The sequence below is a fragment of the Emydura macquarii genome, unplaced genomic scaffold, assembly GCF_026122565.2.
Source record: "Emydura macquarii macquarii isolate MOO-44397 ecotype Brisbane River unplaced genomic scaffold, CSIRO-AGI_Emac_v2 contig_2109, whole genome shotgun sequence".
Lineage (NCBI taxonomy): Eukaryota > Metazoa > Chordata > Testudines > Chelidae > Emydura > Emydura macquarii.
The window spans coordinates 18,610-36,385 of NW_027132246.1; the positions used below are offsets into that span (position 1 = coordinate 18,610).

Below are 17,776 nucleotides of genomic sequence, written 5' to 3' on the forward strand. Positions count from 1 at the left end.
ACCCTCCCCTCCCCTCTATGGTGCTGCTGCAGGGAGGGAGGGGAAGAGCTTCCAGGGGTCATAAAGATGAGAAACCTGGAGGCTGGGTAGATGGGAGTCTTCCCAGGTTATAGAGACTAGGCGTGTCTCAGGCTAGAGAGGCTGATTTCAGGGTCCCCAGTGGAATTTTCCCCAGGTGTCTCAAGAACACAGTCTGAGCCGGGATCCTACCCCCACCCAGAGCCAGGGGCGGATTCTCCCCGAAGGGAAAGAGGCCGGTGGTACAGTGAAGATCGGGGTCTCATCACCAGCATCGAAAAATGTCACCTGTCCCCGGTCACAGTCCAGACACACCTGGATCCTACAGGGGAAACGGCTCAGGAGCAGGGGGATCGGAGGGGAAGTGAGAGCTTGGAACTGACCCAGCCACTGCTCCACAGCCCAGATCCCCTCCTCAGGGCAAAGTCTGATCCCTCCCTTCCTCCTCACAGACTCTCTGGCCAACCCCACAGCCCAGCATCGCCCATCCCCCACCTCCACCTCCCAGTAATGTCTCCCCGAGGTGAATCCCTCACAGCCCAGCACACAGGGCTCAGTGTCAAATCTCTCAGGGTAGTTGGGCAGATCCTGCCGTGTGTCTGCCCATCTCACACTTTTCCCATCCGCAGACAGGATGAGGTCGGGATGAGCCGTGTCTGGATCCAGAGTCACATTCGCTGCGGGGAGAGAGAATCAGAGCGTTAGGGGCCAAGCTCAATCCTGTGGGAGGCTGGGACGCTCCTGGATCCCAGGGAGCTGTCCCTGTGATGGGCACCTGAGGCTGAGCAGAATCATTTCAGTCCATCAGAATCTATCTGCAGACAATCGATGGGTCCCTGGTTCAACAGGGGATAAAGGGAGCAATTGGGGAGGATAAAGACAATGCTGAGAGACTAACTGATTTCATTGCATCAGTTTTTACCACAGAGGATGCAGGAGAGAGACCTGCCCTGGAGCGGCTCTTTTCAGGAAATAAAGATCAGGGGTTGAGATGTGAAGAGGAGATATTGGAACAAACTGATCAATGAAAGAGCCAACAGCCACCAAGAGCAGAGGAGATCTCTCCCTAACATCTGCTGGGAGAGCAACGCAGCAGAGCACAGATAATCCAAGGAGGTTTTGCAGGGTGTTGTGGACAACTTCCTGGTGCAAGTGCTGGAGGAACCTAGTAGGGGCCGTGCTCCTCTTGACATGCTGCTCACAAACAGGGAAGATTTGGTAGGGGAAGCAGAAGCGGGTGGTAACCTGGGCAGCAGTGACCATGAGATGGTCGAGTTCAAGATCCTGACAAAAGGAAGAAAGGAGAACAACAGAATATGGACCCTGGACCTCAGAAAATCAGAGTTTGACTTCCTCAGGGAGCTGATGGGCAGGATCCCCTGGGAGCCTAATATGAGGGGGAAAGGAGTCCAGGAGATCTGGCTGTATATTAAAGAAACCTCATTAATGGTACAGGAACAAACCATCCCGATGTGCAGAAAGAATAATAAATATGGCAGATCACCAGCTTGGCTTAACAAAGAAGTCTTTGGTGAGTTTAAGCACAAAAAGGAAGCTTACAAGAAGTGGAAGCTTGTTCAGATGACTAGGAAGAGTATAAAAATACTGCTTGAGCATGCAGGAGTGAAATCAGGAAGGCCAAAGCACAACTGGAGTTGCAGCTAGAAAGGGATATGAAGGGTAACAAGAAGCGTTTCTACAGGTATGTTAGTAACAAGAAGGCCATGGAAAGTGTGGGCCCCTTACAAAATGGGGGAGGCAACCTAGTGACAGAGGATGTGGAAAAAGCTGAAGTACTAAATGATTTATTTGCCTCTGCCTTCACAGACAAGATCAGCTCCCAGACTACTGTACTGGGCAGCACAGAATGGGGAGGAGGTGAGCAGCCCTCAGTGCTGAAAGAACAGGTTCAGGACTATTTAGAAAGGCTGGACATGCACAAGTCCATGGGGCTGGATGCAATGCATCTGAGGGAGTTGGCTGATGTGGTTGCAGATTGGGGGAGTCCCGGATGATTGGAAAAAGGCAAATATAAAGCCCATCTACAAAAAAGGGAAGGAGGAGGATCCGGGGAACTACAGACTGGTCAGCTTAACTTCAGTCCCCGGAAAAACCATGGAGCAGGTCCTCAAGGAATCGATTTTGAGGCACTTGGAAGAGAGGAAGTTGATCAGGAACAGTCAGCATGGATTCACCAAGGGCAGGTCATGTCTCAGCAACCTGATTGATTGCCTTCTATGATGAGATGACTGGCTCTGTGGATGTGGGGAAAGCAGTGGATGTCATATACCTTGACTTTAGCAAAGTTTTGATACGGTCTCCTACAATATTCTTATCAGCAAGTGAAAGAAGTATGGGTTGGATAAATGGACAATAAGATGGATAGAAAGCTGGCTAGATCATTGGGCTCAACGGGTAGTGATCAATGGCTCGATGTCCAGCTCGCAGCCGGTAACAAGTGGAGTACCCCAGAGGTCAGTGCTGGGGCTGGTTTTGTTCAACATCTTCATTAATGATCTGGAGGATGGGGTGGATTGCACCCTCAGCAACTTTGCAGATGACACTACGCTGGGGGATGTGATAGATACACTGGAAGGCAAGGATAGGATACAGAGTCACCTAAACAAATTAGAAATCTGATGAGGTTCAACAAGGACAAGTGCAGAGTCTTGCACTTAGGATGGAAGAATCCCATGCACAGCTACAGACTGGGGACCGACTGGCTGGACAGCAGTTCTGCAGAAAAGGACCTGGGGTTACAGTGGACAAGAAGCTGGATATGAGTCAATGATGTGTCCTTATTGCCAAGAAGGCTAATGGCATCCTTCGAGGTATTTAAGGCCCGCTTGACAAAGCTCTGGCAGGGATGATTTAGTTGGGGTTGGTCCTCCTTTGAGCAGGGGGTTGGAGTAGATGACCTCCTGGGGTCCCTTCCAATCCACATCTTCTATGATTCTATGAAATCCCTGCCAGATTACAAAGCTCAGGAGCTGTCAAATGAGGTCAGAGTGATATTACAGAGCTGCTAACAATAATATGCATCTCATTAAAATCAGCTGCTATTCTGGAGACTAGGCGGTTTGGGAATGTTGTAGCCAGCTTTACAATTTGGTAGGAGTGATCCTGAGAATTACGGCCCAGTGAGCATTACGTCAGTAAGTGCTGAACTGGATGAAACAATAACTACAATAGAAATCTAAACCAGCTCTGTGACAATGATAGGATAAGGTCTGACTAACAGAGCTGGAAAGGAAACCTGTGTCCCACTAATTTATTAAATTGCTTTGATTATGTCAGTTAAATAATGCACAAAGGAGAACCCAATGGTATAATTTACATGGACTTTCAAAAAGCCTTTAACAAAGTTCTTCACAAAAGGTTATTAAGAAAACTAAGTCATCATGGGGTGAGGGGCAAAGCAGAGCCTTGGGTCAGAAATCAACTAAAAGACAGAAAACAGAAAGTAGGAATAAATGGTAAGTTTTCATATGGAAAGAGGTTAGCAGTGGGGTCCCGCAAAGTTGGCTATTAGGACTGCTGGTTAGAATATTTATCAGTCACTTGGAAAAAGTGATAAGATGAGAGGTGGCAAAATTTGCAGACGACATATAATTATTTAGGTCAGACAAGACCGGAGAAGACAGAATTATTTCAGAGGGATCAAGCCTGGCTAACATGACGACTGATGAAATTCAGTGTTGATCAGTGTACGGGAAAGCACATTGCAGGAACAATTAGAGCTATTCTGACAGGTTATGGAGTTCAAAATTAACTGTAACTACTCAGGAAAAAGACGCAGGCATCACTGTACACAGCTCCATGAAGATCTCTGCTCAATGTGCAGCAATGTTTTAAAGAATGAAGAGTTAGGATGCAGCAGAAGGAACAGGATAGAAAAAGTTTCTTACACACTCGCTACCCTGGGCACAACGTGCAGTGCTGGTCACACCATCTCCGAACAGATAACACAGAGATGGGCAATAACAATGATTAGAGACTGAAGGCTAGTTCATAGAACGAGTGATTTTAAAGGTGGGACATTTTAATTTAGATGGGAGATTTGACAGAGAAATACAAAATAGTGAGTGAGAAAGAGAAATTGGGTGCTCAGACCTTTCTTCTTTCCTAAGACAAGAACAAGAGGACACTCATACTGAAAAGCAGCAAATCTCAAAGTATAAGAGGAAATGCTGTTTATATAGGATTTACAATTAACCTGTGGAACAACTTGCCACAAGATAGCCTTGAGGCCAAGTGATTAGCAGGAGTAAAATGAAAGGATGTTTACATGAATAGTGAGAACATACAGATTTATACTGGGTGGGATTACAATAAAAGAGACAAGCAAAGGAAAAAATCCCAATGGAGAAAGAATTCAGAAAGGTGCAGACATTGATGTGGAAATGTGACTATTCAGAGTTATCACAGTTCTCAAAAACGCAGGCATTCTGGATGGGAGAGACGCCCCCTCCTGCGTCAGGGCACAAGGCAAACGCTAACTGAGGGGGGTCAGGAGGGAACTTTCCCTAGGGGCAGGTCAGTCCATCAATGGCCACTAGGGTTTTTTGTGCCTTCTCCTGAAGCAGCCAGTGCTGGGATGGCCACTGTCAGAGGCAGGATCCCAGACCAGATGGGCTTGGGTCTGATTTGCTCTGGCAGTTCCTAAAAGTTTCCGTTTTAGTCTGATACAGCACAACACTTAAGCACATGCTGAATCGGGGCCTTAGTGAATCCATATTAAAACCCTGTTTAAATAATTATCCCCAAATCAAACCAGCTTCTTTAAAGATAAAGCTCTCATGAAAATCAACTATTATTATTGGCTGAGGGAAGGGAGGCCCCACACCCAACCCGATGGCATTTCTGTCTGTCTGTGTGTAACGTGATAACTTTTGAAAACCACTTCCCATCTGCTCCAAGGTTTCAGGGCATGTTTTAGGCATCAGTGGGCAGAGCCTTCCTGATTTTGGTAAAAAATGGAAAACTTTAAAGCCTGATTTCCACTAAAATCATAGGACACAGGGTGAGGCAGGGACCTCAGGGTTAGGATTAGGGTTGAGGATGAGGGTCAGGGCTCCCTCATCCCACTCCAGCCATCCCCCAGGCAGGTTTCTCATCTCCAGTCCAGCCAGATCTCTCCCCTCCCTGACCCCAGCCCTAGTCAGAACCTGACTGATTTTGATAAAATCAGAAAATGGAAAAGCCGGATTTTACTGGAAATAGATTTTCCTATTTTCACCCAAGTCGATATGGATCTGCCCAGAGTGGGGGTGGGGTGGGGGTGGGACCTGGCCACAGGGGGGTGAGGGCTTGTCCTGGGGGTGCAGCTCTGCCTACATGAGTAACAAAGTGGGTGCCCCGCCCTGCATTACAGCTGTGCCTAGAGGCCAGGCCAGGCCAGTGCTGGGCTCTGCACAGACGTGGGGCAGTCGCCAGTCCCTGCCCCGCAGAGCTGCCAGTCTAACCAGACACGACAGGCCCAGGGCGGGGGAAGGGGCAGAACACACAAGCAGAGTGAGCAGAGTGATGGTGCAAATGGCACGTCCCTGCCTGTAGACCGTGAAATTTCAGCTAAGATGGGCCTACTTATAAAATTAAACTACGAAATTAATAAGTGCATATTGCAGAGTATGTGAAATGGTGGCTGGAGTCCCTTTTGAAAAGGGGTGAGTGTTTCTCATTGCAACACACCCATGCTGTCTTTCTATTCTCAAAGTATGTCTGGTATGTCATTAAGATAACTGTTTAATTACCTCTCTGTCTGGACCATTTTCCCTAATGAATTTATCCTCTGGGAGTAACTCATCTATGCAGTAAACAGAAATGTGTTAAATGCAGGGCGTGCTAGACCTCCAGGGCTCCAGACCTCTCAAAATACCTTCTAATGGCTGGATGCCACCCCAGGTATTGCTCAATTTAATCACAACAACCCCAATACCCTTTTGTTTGAAGGGTGGAACACTGAAACTAAATAACAAATCTAGGTGGCTAGCACCTTTTCAGTAATTAAAGCACATGGGTCTCTCCCTCTTGTATTGTTTTCTGGAATTCCTGTGGTTACTCAAGTAAATTACCAAAATGCTTTGAAAAACATTGGATTCAAGAATATAAAAGAGAAGCACTGGAAATAAGCAAGCAGGCAAGCTTCAAGAGAAGAAGAATCACTCTTGACAAGAAACTGAGAACTACCATCTTGCCCTGTTGCCTTCTGAGACCACGGATCCAGGCTCTCGAGGGAAGCTGCTAAGAAACCATCACCGCCTCTTGCCTGCATTGGTGAGGATAATTGCTTTTGCAGCTAAAATACACTGGACTTTTGGTTTGGGGGCTCATTTTATATGGTTATAAGTATAGTAACTAAAGCCTTTCTGTCACTATCGAACGAGAGTCGTGTCAATTCCTGAGCACACTAATAGCAGATCCCAGTCTGTGAGTTAACACTGCCACCCTTTAACAATCACCCTGCGCTGGGTGGGGGGGGGGGGGGGGGACTAGCTACAGGGAAAGGGAGGGGCCGGGGAGCAGAACAGGGGTGGGGGCGGTTGGGGTGACAGGACTGGGTGTGAGGGGGTCGGAGCCGGCAGCCAATCAGCACAGAGAGAAGATGGGCGAGTGACACTGTGACAAGCAGCGTGATGACATCATCAGCCACCGCGTCCCTGCCACCTTCTGCCTGCCAGGGGCACCCCGGGGGTGTGAAGTGCTGCAGCAGCTCCCAGCAGGGGCACGTCACTGGGACACGGTCGCAGAGTGACCCCAAACCTGCTCCCCCCCCCGCTGTGTGGGAACAATAAACCCCCTGGGTTCAGTGCGTGGGGCTGGGCAGGCCCAGCGATGGCGGGGGGTAAAGGGGCAATTGCTCAGGGGCCGGTGATTTAAAAGGGCCGAGGCAGAGGGATCGATACCATGGCGATGGGTAAAGCTTCCCCTTGGGGAGGCTCATTCCCCGGCCTGCGTCTTCTGCTCATCGACCTGCCCTCACTCCACCCCGCCTGCCCCAAGCCTCACCCTCCGTCCTCGTCCCTTCCCACTTGGCCTGCTCGCCCCCACGTCCCTCCCCCACCCACTCGGCGAGCCTCTGCCCTGCCGCTCACTTCTCGCCACGTCCCTCCTACCTCACCCTCTCCTCTTGGCCCCCCTCCTCTCTTCCACAGCCCCCCTTCCCCGCTCAGCCTCCCCATTAACTCCCCGCTTCGGGGGCAGGCGGGTGTGGAAGAGAGGGAGTGAGTAGAGGGGCTGAGCGGGAGGGGGGTGAGGGACATGGTGGTGAGTGGCTGGGATCTGTTCTGCCCTGGGGCCGAGAATTGCTGTTGTTGAGCCTGGGTCTGGGTCTGTTCATTCCATGTGCTGAGTGTGCGGGACACGGGGCAGAGCTTCCCCACGCACGGCACAAACCAGACTGACTCTCGGTTCACAGTGAGAGCTCCCAATAGCTGCCCCAGGGTTTGTGCAAGTTGTGACAAAGTTTGAGATTCGGACCCTCGTTGTTTTTGCCGTATACAGACTAACACGACTACCCCTCTGGAACCCCTCCCCTCCCATCCCACTGAACCAAGGGACCGACCGTACCTTTCTCTGCACGATGCGCCGCTGCAAGTCAATAACAGGAGAGGGGTGTTACAAGGAGAAGATTTAACTTCAATTAGTGCAAACTCACAGAGTCATTTTTCGGCTGGTAGAGACTAGAACACACACAGGGCTCTGCCCAGCTATTCCCGCTGCCAGCGTTATACTGGGGACACAGCGCCTAGTGCAGTTAAAACGCTGAGTAAATGGCCGTCTCCTGTCCCTATCGGCTGAGTGAAGGGAGGCCCCACACTGAACTCGATGGCGTTTCTGTCTGTCTGGAATGGGCATGTTCTAGGCATCACTGGGCAGACACCTGGTGATTTTGGTGAAAACTGGAAATCTGTAAAAGCCTGATTGCCACTAACATCACCGTTTGATCCCTCCGGATACGGGGTGAGGCTGTGACCTCAGGGTTAAGATAGGCTTTAAGGTGAGGGTGAGGTAAGAGTTAGGATTTGCAGGCCCCTCATCTCATTCCAATCAGCCCCCCCGCGGCCCCCAGCTGGATTTCTTGCCTCCTCTTCAGCCAGCCCCTGCCCACTGGCTCCTCACCCCCATGTTCCAGCCAAGCCCCTCACCTCCCTACTCTGGTCAGAGCCCCATTGATTTGGATGAAAATCAAAAAACCTGATTTTAGTGGAAATTATTTTTTTTCCAGTTTTCTGCTTTTCACAAAAATCAGTAGGGTTATGGCCATAGTGTGTGTGGGGGGGGGGAGGGGCCCATTTGAAGGTGGGGGGCGGGTTTGAGGAGCCCACATGGATGCACCACGGGGCCTATGTAAGCAATGAAGTGAGCAACCCTCTAGTTAAGAATTGCCACGTAACTGTGCTCTGGGATCTAAACTCTGAAGCTGAGATTCTGTGCTGGGAACCCACAGCCCAGGTGCACAAGAAGGCGAAGGCGGCTGTAATCCTCCCCTCCCCCTGCACCCTCCTGATCCTGGGAGCTCTGGGTGCAAAAGCAGCCCCCACTGTAACCCAGGGCTTGTCTGCAGGGAAGCGTAAGGTAAGGTGGGAATTTAAACCACTCTGGTCACACCAGTGTAACGCCCCAGGGCAGTGCTCTTATTCCCTAGTAGGAGTGAGGTTTTCTGGCTTAGCTTGTGCCTTCAGTTACGGCAGCTTTGGGTGCCTGTGGGCAGCAGCATGGCCCAGGATCTCGGCAGCTCTGTGCGCTGTGGCTTCATCCCGACACGTCCTTCTTGTTCCCAGTCCCATCTCCACACACCCCACAACAGGGCTTGTGAGTGGGTCCTCAGAGGGCACCCTCCAGGCCTAGTCATGTCCCCTGGGCTGAGCAAGGGAATCTCCGTACTGTGACGATCTTTACACTGCGTCACAGCCTCCTTTGGCTTCATTCTGTCATATTTATGGGGATAACCTTTACGTCAGTTAATGTAAGTGGCCCAGACACTGACCTTTCTCGTTCTCCAGTTCCGATCGCAGCGTCTCTAGAGGGAGAAAAGGGCAAGAGGTGATATTTCATTCTGTCATGTTTATGGTGAAGTTCCTGTTATTGTTTAATGCAGCTGGGCTGTTGTTATGAAATAGAGAAACAAAGAGACGGATGCATGGAGAGACACAGATGGGTCCCTGCAGAGGTCCCTGCACTCCCATCCTAGGCCAGCTGCTGATCTTGGGGATGGTACCTGCCCCCTGGTCCCAGTGACACACGGGAACAGCTCCCTGTAAGACCAGGCTAGTTGGGAGGTGCCCAGCTAAGAACACAGTGGAGGTGCCTTTCTTTAGCTGGGTGCTCAGCTCAGCATGAGCCAGGGAGTTAGGTGTGGATGGACCCTGCAGGCATCACCTCTAAGCTCAGCTCTTCCCCACGTGGAACTCGTCCACAGGGTGTGTCAGCCCTGGGATACAAACACTGCAGGAAATGGAGGTAGCATCATGTCTGACAGTCACTTCTGAGCACAGCCTGAGCTAGACCATCTGTGCCCCAGTGCGAGCAGCGTCTCAGGGCAGCCGTGCAAATCCGGAGTGTGTTGTTTTGTTACAGCACTCCTAGCCAGACCGCACAGCCGTGCAAATCCTGAGTGCATTTGTTTTATTACAGCACTCCTAGCCAGACCGCACAGCTGTGCAAATCCGGAGTGTGTTCGTTTTGTTACAGCACTCCTAGCCAGACTGCACAGCCGTGCAGCTGGGGCAGAGAATTCTCTACAAGGTCCATGAAACAAGACAGTGACAGTTAATTGGTCTGATTTGTTAGTGTTTGGAAATGAGCCCAACATAGCTCTCTGTGGGCACATAGATACATTTTACATACAACTCAAAATGAGATAATCCCTGTCACCTAAACATGGGCTCAATGCACATGCTGTATCTATTCAAACCACAAATTAACCAGTTCAAACCTGGTGCTGACAGTGTGGGAAGGTGACAGTTCTAAACACACAACGTCCAGTTCCAACTTTCACATCCATCTTGACTGGAAAATCATTTAACAGACATTTCCCCTTCCCAGTTCTTCCTACCGTTGCAAATATCTACATAAAGTTCACAGCACTTCGAGGAAGAAAAACCCTCTGGGTGGGACTTTGAAAGGTGCCTTAGGGGTTTACACACTGGTGCTCATTAATTTAAACAAAAACTGAGTATTCAGATCCCTTAGGCAGCTTTGAAAACCCCAGCTCCCTATAAACACAGAGATCACTGAAGGCCAATTTCTGCCCTTTGCGACCAGAGAAAAAACTCCAGCTGAGCACTTACACTGCAGTAGAGAGTTCATTGCGCTGTTCCTGTAGCAGGATCTCAAGCTGGGCAAATCTTAGTGCAGATAAGATAACTGTTACCCTTTCCATTTGCACAGCCACTACTTTGCCCATCCACAGCTCCTACTTACCTAAACGGGGAAAAGAGGGGATCCATGCACAGACTGAAGGGCAGAATTGGGCCCTAAGAAGCCCCTTCTCTCCTCCTACTTTGCTTTCTGGTTTTCCTGCAAGCAGCCCAGTTATACATGTCGGAGCTCCAAGCTCAGCTCACTGAGCCTCACGTTTGTGTTTCAGCTGGAGCAGGGCTGACCCCACGGAATAGCTCAGAGTCACATTCCATCAGGTGCCTTAGTGAGAGCTGAAGGGGTGAAACCATTGAGGCTTCTCGGTTCAAATGTGAAGTCATAATTTATTCAGCTCCCCCTTCACCCTCAGCCCAGCTCCCACTGCCTGAAACTCCTCTGGACATTTACAAAAAAAATCCTTAATCCCTGTCTCTCTGCTTTTGGTTTTAAATCTGTCTGTCTGTCTGTCTGACTCTCCCTCTCACCAAGTCCCCATCCCCCTGGTTACTTTACCTTTCGCTCTGTGTTGCCTCCAGGTGTAGTAACTGGCCAGGGCAATGAGAACAGACAGGAGAGCCAGGATCACCCCCAGAGCCACCATCCCAGGACTGACCCTCGGGAAAAACAGCTCTGCAAGAGAAAGTGTCATTGACTAGCTGGGAGCAAACACGTGCAGGATGAAGGCAGGACACTCGACAGTGGTGACACAGTGACTAGTTAAAAGAATCTCACAGGGAAATACACAGTGAGATGTGGCTCCTTTGTGCTTTATTATTAAGCCAATGAAAGTCCAAGCTTTAGTCTTTTTACTGACTATGGTTAACTCATGGGAGGAGGCGTGTTGGGGACAGGAAGGGGGCAGAGTGGAGCTCTGCTATGCTGCATCCATCTTCATCCTCCTCCAGCCTACGTCCAAGCGAGCCGTCGTTCCCTCACTTCCCTAGGCTGCTCTGACTGACCCCAAGGCTGCAGCCGGTGCAGACTGGCCTTCCCTAAGGCAGCAGGCACAGCTCAGCCCACCTTGCTTTACGCTGGCTCGTCTGGGCTGTAAATCTACCTCGCCCTAGGCTGCTGCACACTCACTGGCTGTGTGGACCCTGCTGCTGGGCACTGAAAGTACCCTGGTGTACTTTGATCTGTTCCCTTTTCAAAGCTGGGTAGAGCAAAGCGCCCCACGGAATTGTTAGCGCAGGTAGCAGGGTCCACACAGACAGATGGTGCCTGGCAGGCCAGTGAGAGGTAGATTTACACCCAGACGAGCCAACGTAAAGCAAGGTGGGGTGAGCTGTGCAGGCACAGCTGAGCTGAGGCAGATTTACCCCCAGCTTCCCGTGAACTAACTGTTCCTGTAGACAAACCCTGATTCTGCTCACACACTGCACAGCCCAGCTCTAGCCTGGGAACAGGACCTAGAAAACCCCAATCCCAACCCCCATTCCTAAACTGACAGCTTGCAAATCCAGCATAGTCCTCACTGCACTGCAGGGACAAAGGAGAATTCCCTCCCCCTCCCCCACAGAGAAGAGATGATCACTGGATACGGAGCTGCTCTGAGAATCTGGCCAATGGCAGCCCAGCCTGCAAAGTCCTAAACACCCTCAGCTCCTGCTGGAGTCACAGAGCATTGAGGCTGCTCAGGATTTACAAGAAGCGCTCGGCACCTTGAAGGTTCAGGCCAATAATGAGAAGATACAATTTTAAATACCCTCCACCAATGTCTGCACCATCTCAGTCTATCCACGTGCGGCTTGGACAGGCACTGACCTGCTATGGAAATCTCTGACTGCCTCTCCTGGTTGAGTCGGGGGTTCCTGACACAGCAGGACACTTTCTGGTTGGACTCCTCTGTTAGAACAATGGCAGCCTCTGTTTGAAACAGGCCATTGGCCTCTTGGGATATTTTTTCAGAGGCTGATGGTAAGAGCTGCCCCTGGAGATCTCTCCACAGCACCTCGGGCTCTGGGAACCATCCAGATGATCGACACACAACCCGGATCCCTCCATCCTGATGTCCCTCCACAGAGATGGCAGGAGCAGAGCCCAAACCTACAGAAGAAATTAATGAACTTGTGATTAACCTGCAGTGCCCAGTAATGAGACAAATGTTTTTCCACTATTATCAAAAGCCGTTTCCTATTAAACTAATAACTGACTGTGAGCCCCTGGGTGTGGTTGATTAGTTAAACTGGCCAGATTCCAATTTGACATACAGTAAAATTAATGTTAATGTCAGGGCTGTTTGTAGGGCTACAGATAGATAAACTGAATTGAATTTATTGTACAAATGAATTTTTTTACTGTATCAATAACATACACTCATTCATTCATAAAACCGTGCTAATTGATTCATTCATAAAACCGCGCTGTGCATGTATTAGATGCTTGGTAGAGCCGCTTTCATTTGTTCACTGAGAAAGCTGTTCCTGTATCAGATTAGTTTCCACTGACAAAGCCGTCTTCAAGTCACTTGCCTCTTGTCCCTCCACAGTTTAAGTTTTGTCCTTCCACATTTTCAGTCACTTGCACTTTTATTATTAGCAATGATAGAAACTGTCTGTATAGAAATTTTCCTAATTAAGTATCTCATTCCTTCATAGCCATTAGAAGTTGCTTTTAGAGTCTCTGTTCTTTAACATTGTGTATCTATTCTTTGCTGTTGTAACTAAAGTAACTCCTTTTAATAACTTGTCCTATTACATCGTAACCAATGTCCAAGGGGCCTCCATATTGTAAATTGGAACTCCATCTTGAATAATGTACTCCATTTTACATTCTTCATGAAACTCCATCTAGGTGTATACTGTGCAATTTCATTTATATGGGTGAATGAAGGGAGTGTGTGATGGGATCAGTCTCCAATGCCAGCCTGTCCTGATGATGAAATGCAAGTACCACCTTAATGGCTGAAGAATGCAGAGAAATCCTTTAAAAAGCAAAGAGGATCCACCCCAGAGACAAAAGAACAAAGTATAATCAAGACAAGATGAAAGTCATGTCTGCAGTTGACCTGGCCAGCTTCAAACACCAGCTACTAACTCAAGCTACGATCTCCAGCAATGATCAGGACTGGGAACTATACCTGATGTACTGCAGAACATTTGGTGTCCATGTGTGTGTGTGTGTGTGTGTGTGTGTGTACCAGATAATAGTTATTAACATAATTGTGATATAGCGAGGGCAGAAAGCAGTAGGGGAGTGATTTTTATATTACATACTAAGGGTCTGGTGAATTGTACTGTAAATGCCGTTCCAATTTTTCTCATCCTGTGGTTTCCATTGTCCCTAGATATCTATTATCTAACTCTGAGCGTTGTGATATATCAAGGGCAGAGGGCAGTAGGAGAGCACACCTATTTGCAAATCAACACCTGCCTACTGCTCAAGGCCCCTCCCCCAGCCTAAGGGAGGAGCCACTGGACTCAGAATGCAACTGAATGCTTGGGACAACTAATGAAAAAAACCAGGAAGGGGCATGGGGGTCACAGGTTTAAACAAAGGGAACCAGAAAGGGACACCGAGCAGAGAGCCCCAGACAGCATCCACTGCTCCCGGAAGGCATCAAGAGAGTCAGCGGACGCCGCCCAGAAGAACTCTACCCGGATACGAAAGGGAACGGAAGTAGGCCCCACAGTCGCAGGGATCCCCCTGCCAACCTCCTCTCCCTGGTCTTGTAGATAGATTTTTTTTTTTTTTTGGTTTTACAAAAGTTAATTAACTCATCTGCCCAGATGCACTTTAGATTATTCCAATCTTGTTGGCTACATCCAATGCATCATAGTCTGGAGCAAGCCGGACATAAGCCTTCTTCTCACCATCAGGCCGGATCAATGTGTTGACCTTGGCCACATCAATATCATACAGTTTCTTGACAGCCTGCTTGACCTGGTGTTTGTTGTCCTTGACATCCACAGTGAAGACCAGGGTGTTGTTATCCTCCATCTTCTTCATGGCGGACTCTGTGGTCAGAGGGAACTTGATAATGGCATAGTGGTCAAGCTTGTTCCTCCGAGGAGCACTCTTCCTGGGTTATTTGGGCTGTCTCCATAATCGTAAAGTTTTGGGCCTCCTGAAGGTGGGAGATGTCCTGATTTTTTTTCTTCTTGTGACTGTGGACTCCTTTCAAGACTGCCTTTTTAGCCTTCAGAGCCTTGGATTTCGCCTCAGTCTTAGAAGGGACAGCCTCTTTCTTCGCTTTCGGCGCCATCTTGGGGAGATAGATGGAAGGGAGGTATGTAAGCCTCAGAATGCTCAGGGCTCTGTTCCCTGCAGATCAGTTGAGAGTCGTTAGGGGGCAATTAGGAGCAGCTGAGGCCAATTAAGGACCAGCCAGGTGCTTCATAAAAACCCTCTGCCCCAAACAGACTGGGTGTGAGCTGGGAGGAGTAGGAGTGCCATGCTGCGTTGTATGGAGGAGCAGACTGGAGTGCAGAGTTCTGTGGAGGAGCAAACAGGAGGAAGGTACCAGGCTCAAGAAGACAGAAGACAGAAGGAGGGGGAAAATTAGCCCAGGGGAAGAGCTTGCAGTTGGGAACACGGTGCCAGCAGCACATAGCTGCTTCCCATAGGGCCCCTGGGCTGGGACCCAGAGGAGAGGGTGGGCCAGGGTCCCTACCCCCTCCTCAGGGAAGATGGGGTGACTGGAGACGTCCTGGCCCACTACGAGCAGCAAGAGTGTGAGACCCACTAGGGAGGAGCCGGCCATTTGCCACACCTTCCAGAGCGCAGAAGTTGGCAACAGAAAATTGGACTCCTCTGAGAGCCAGGAAACACACCCACAAAATGCAGACATTCGATAAGAAGGAAATGCAGGGTTAAGGTAACGCCTCCCGCACCAGACCACGCTGTGCAGAGAAGGACTTTAGCTGTTTGCAAATTTCACACAGATGTTCCTCCACGGAGCGGTAGAGAAGGGACACATGTCTGGAGCCTTCCCCACTCAGGATTCTTTTTTGAACTTTATTTGTATTGTTTTTATGTAAACACATAATGAACAAAACCTACAGGTACTAATAATGCAAAAACATGCACTAGATGGAAGTAGCAGATAAATATCAAAACACAACATTCATTATTTGCAAAACCTGGTTCGATGCAGTCTGACCCCACTTCCACACACACACACACACACACACACCCTCATGTGAGCTGGGTTTGGGGGCGAGGGGGCTTGTCCCTCGGGATCTGAGCCCTTCTTCTTGCCCCCATGTGTGCCAGGATGTGGAGAAGCCCTGCCCTCTGCACATGCATCTGTACAATGGGGATAATGATGTAAAGTTGTCTGAGATCTACTGAAGGAAAAGCACTGTACAAAAGTTGGGTCTTTTGATTATTACCTAAGCACAGTCATGTAGCAACTGCAAACCAAGGTGAGAACTACAACTGCCTAAATGGCCACTAACTCCTACAACAAATGGTTCCCTTGCTGTTTTAAAAATTAGAAAATTCACTGACAAATCCTTGGTTAGTGCAGAGTTCAGGCTGCCTGGTGATATTATCTCCTGCCCTTCCAGAGCGCTGAGATCAGCAAAACTCAGACCTCTGAAAAGCAGGAAATCCATAGTGAAGGTAAACACCTCAACAACCTTAACTCTGCCCCCTAGGAGCTGGCAATAACCACTGGGAATTGGCTGCATGCACTAAAGCTGCATTCACGGGATTCAGTGTAGCTGTAATAACCAGTGGAGGGATTATTCGGTGCGCACTGGCAGAGCTGTCCCTGTGACATGCGGAGACGTGCAGGTGTACCAGGAGGGATCAGTCATGCCTCATTTCAGCGCTGAGTTGTGCAGGTTGTGTCAGTAGCAGGGCACAGACTTCTTGCCATGGGGATTGTCAGCAGCCTGGTGTCAGATATGGTTGGTGAGGGGCCAGTGAAGGCACCGTCCCAGAAGGAATCCTCAGGGCGATGGGGTGGGAACATTTTACAAGCTGGGGATAGTTTGGGTGGAGCAGGCTCCGTGTTTAAGTGTAGTCCAAGTGTTCGCTGCACCTGACCTGAACCTCACAGCACGGCTGGTTACAGAACTAGCTGCACCTCTGTCCCCTTTCTGCTCTCTCTGGCAGCACCTTCAGGGGTCCGGCCTCCTGCCTCTGCCCGTCCTGGGGGTGGGGAATTCCTCAGTTTTCCCACTCGTAGTCCATGCTTTGGGCTAAGCAACCTGCATATCAACCACTGTTACCCTGTGGGTGCCAGACACGAGCCGTGATCAATCCCAGCTGGTGACATCAGTGTGGGGGGATCAGCCATTGTTCTGCCCCAGTGTGCACAAAAACAGTTGTGATAAGCACATGTTAATGTCACCTGACTGTTTAGGTTAAAAGTTTAGTCACCCAGAAACACAGCACAAGTTGAAATACAGATACATCAAACATATCCATAACTTTCAATACAAATATGACACACACACATAAACAATATCATCATCTTAGCAAACTATAACCTTTCTTACAGAACCTGACATGGCCTATCTCGTGAAATATTGTAATTTTGAAATATTGCTGTTAAATAATATCATAAATTGTCCCTCTAGTTCAGTCAACGTCACAGCCTGGATTTCAGAGATCTTAGAAAACCTGGCTTTTTAACAGTGAACTAGAATCAATCTTACCCAGAGCAGAGCTATTGTCCCACCATAATGAGAAAAATTGTGCATCTCGCCATGAACCCTCTGACTCCACTTATTACCCTGTTTAACACATTAAAACATCAGCAGAAGTTACTGACCTGCCACCTGCAGTTCCAATAAAGCTTCTTCATAAGAGACACCGGACTGAAAAAAACACGTGTACTGCCCATCATCTGAGGGCCGGATATCGCGTATTCTCAGGGAAACACTCCCATTGGTGATGTTGTCTTTCAAGAGCTCAGTTCTTCCTTGATATTCCGGCATCTGCTCTCCATACAGATCCTGCCCATCACGGTACAGGTGCACGACTGCAGAGAACTGGGATCGGAACCATCTCAGCTCCATGCTCTCAGCGCTCATCCTGGGGGAGAGGTGGCAGGGCAGGACGGCCTCCCCACCGACATAGGCAGTGATTGGATGGTCAGGTCCTGTCACTGTGAACTGTGCTGTGAAATGTGCAATGAGAAATGGAAATTAAATCAGCGAGGGGTGGGGATGGCATGAATTCAGCAGCAAGACTCACAGTAAGAGAGCGCCCTGCGTTAGAAGTGAGCACCATGTACCCATGCAGTGCCCCAGACATGTCTGTGAGTGCAGAGAGTCACAGGCTTGGGGTAACTGCACCTCTGACCCCCTCCGTGGTCTGCTCAAGGATTGTCCCCTCAGGCATCCAGCCATCACCTCTCTCTGGGCAGGGACCTATGTCCTTCTCCCGCCACACAGGGGTTCTAGGAATGCAGCCCCCATGCAAGTCACTGTGGTTTTCCCAG

General features: G+C 49.4%; 1 protein-coding gene and 1 pseudogene across 1 annotated transcript; both read right to left on the reverse strand.

The window, feature by feature from the left end:
• LOC137160039 (butyrophilin subfamily 1 member A1-like) lies at positions 1 to 17,372 on the reverse strand. Its single transcript, XM_067558492.1, has 6 exons — positions 17,105 to 17,372; positions 12,145 to 12,426; positions 10,894 to 11,010; positions 9,008 to 9,040; positions 7,588 to 7,608; positions 1 to 695 (listed from the first exon to the last, which is right to left on the reverse strand). Exons 1-6 carry the CDS (start codon positions 17,364 to 17,366, stop codon positions 181 to 183), a joined length of 1,230 nt encoding a protein of 409 aa, XP_067414593.1. The 5' UTR covers positions 17,367 to 17,372; the 3' UTR covers positions 1 to 180.
• Positions 14,060 to 14,588, reverse strand: LOC137160040 (large ribosomal subunit protein uL23-like; annotated as a pseudogene).
• Positions 17,373 to 17,776: the final 404 nt, after the last annotated feature.

What these genes read in the sequence shown, in the direction of transcription:
- LOC137160039 (XM_067558492.1), bottom strand. Translation starts at nt 17,366, where the DNA reads ATGAGCGCTGAGAGCATGGAGCTGAGATGGTTCCGATCCCAGTTCTCT. An exon ending in GGAACTGGAGAACGAGAAAG is followed by an intron (nt 7,609 to 9,007) that starts GTCAGTGTCTGG and finishes ATTGACTTGCAG; the next exon opens with CGGCGCATCGTGCAGAGAAA. An exon ending in GGCGCATCGTGCAGAGAAAG is followed by an intron (nt 696 to 7,587) that starts GTACGGTCGGTC and finishes CTCTCCCCGCAG; the next exon opens with CGAATGTGACTCTGGATCCA.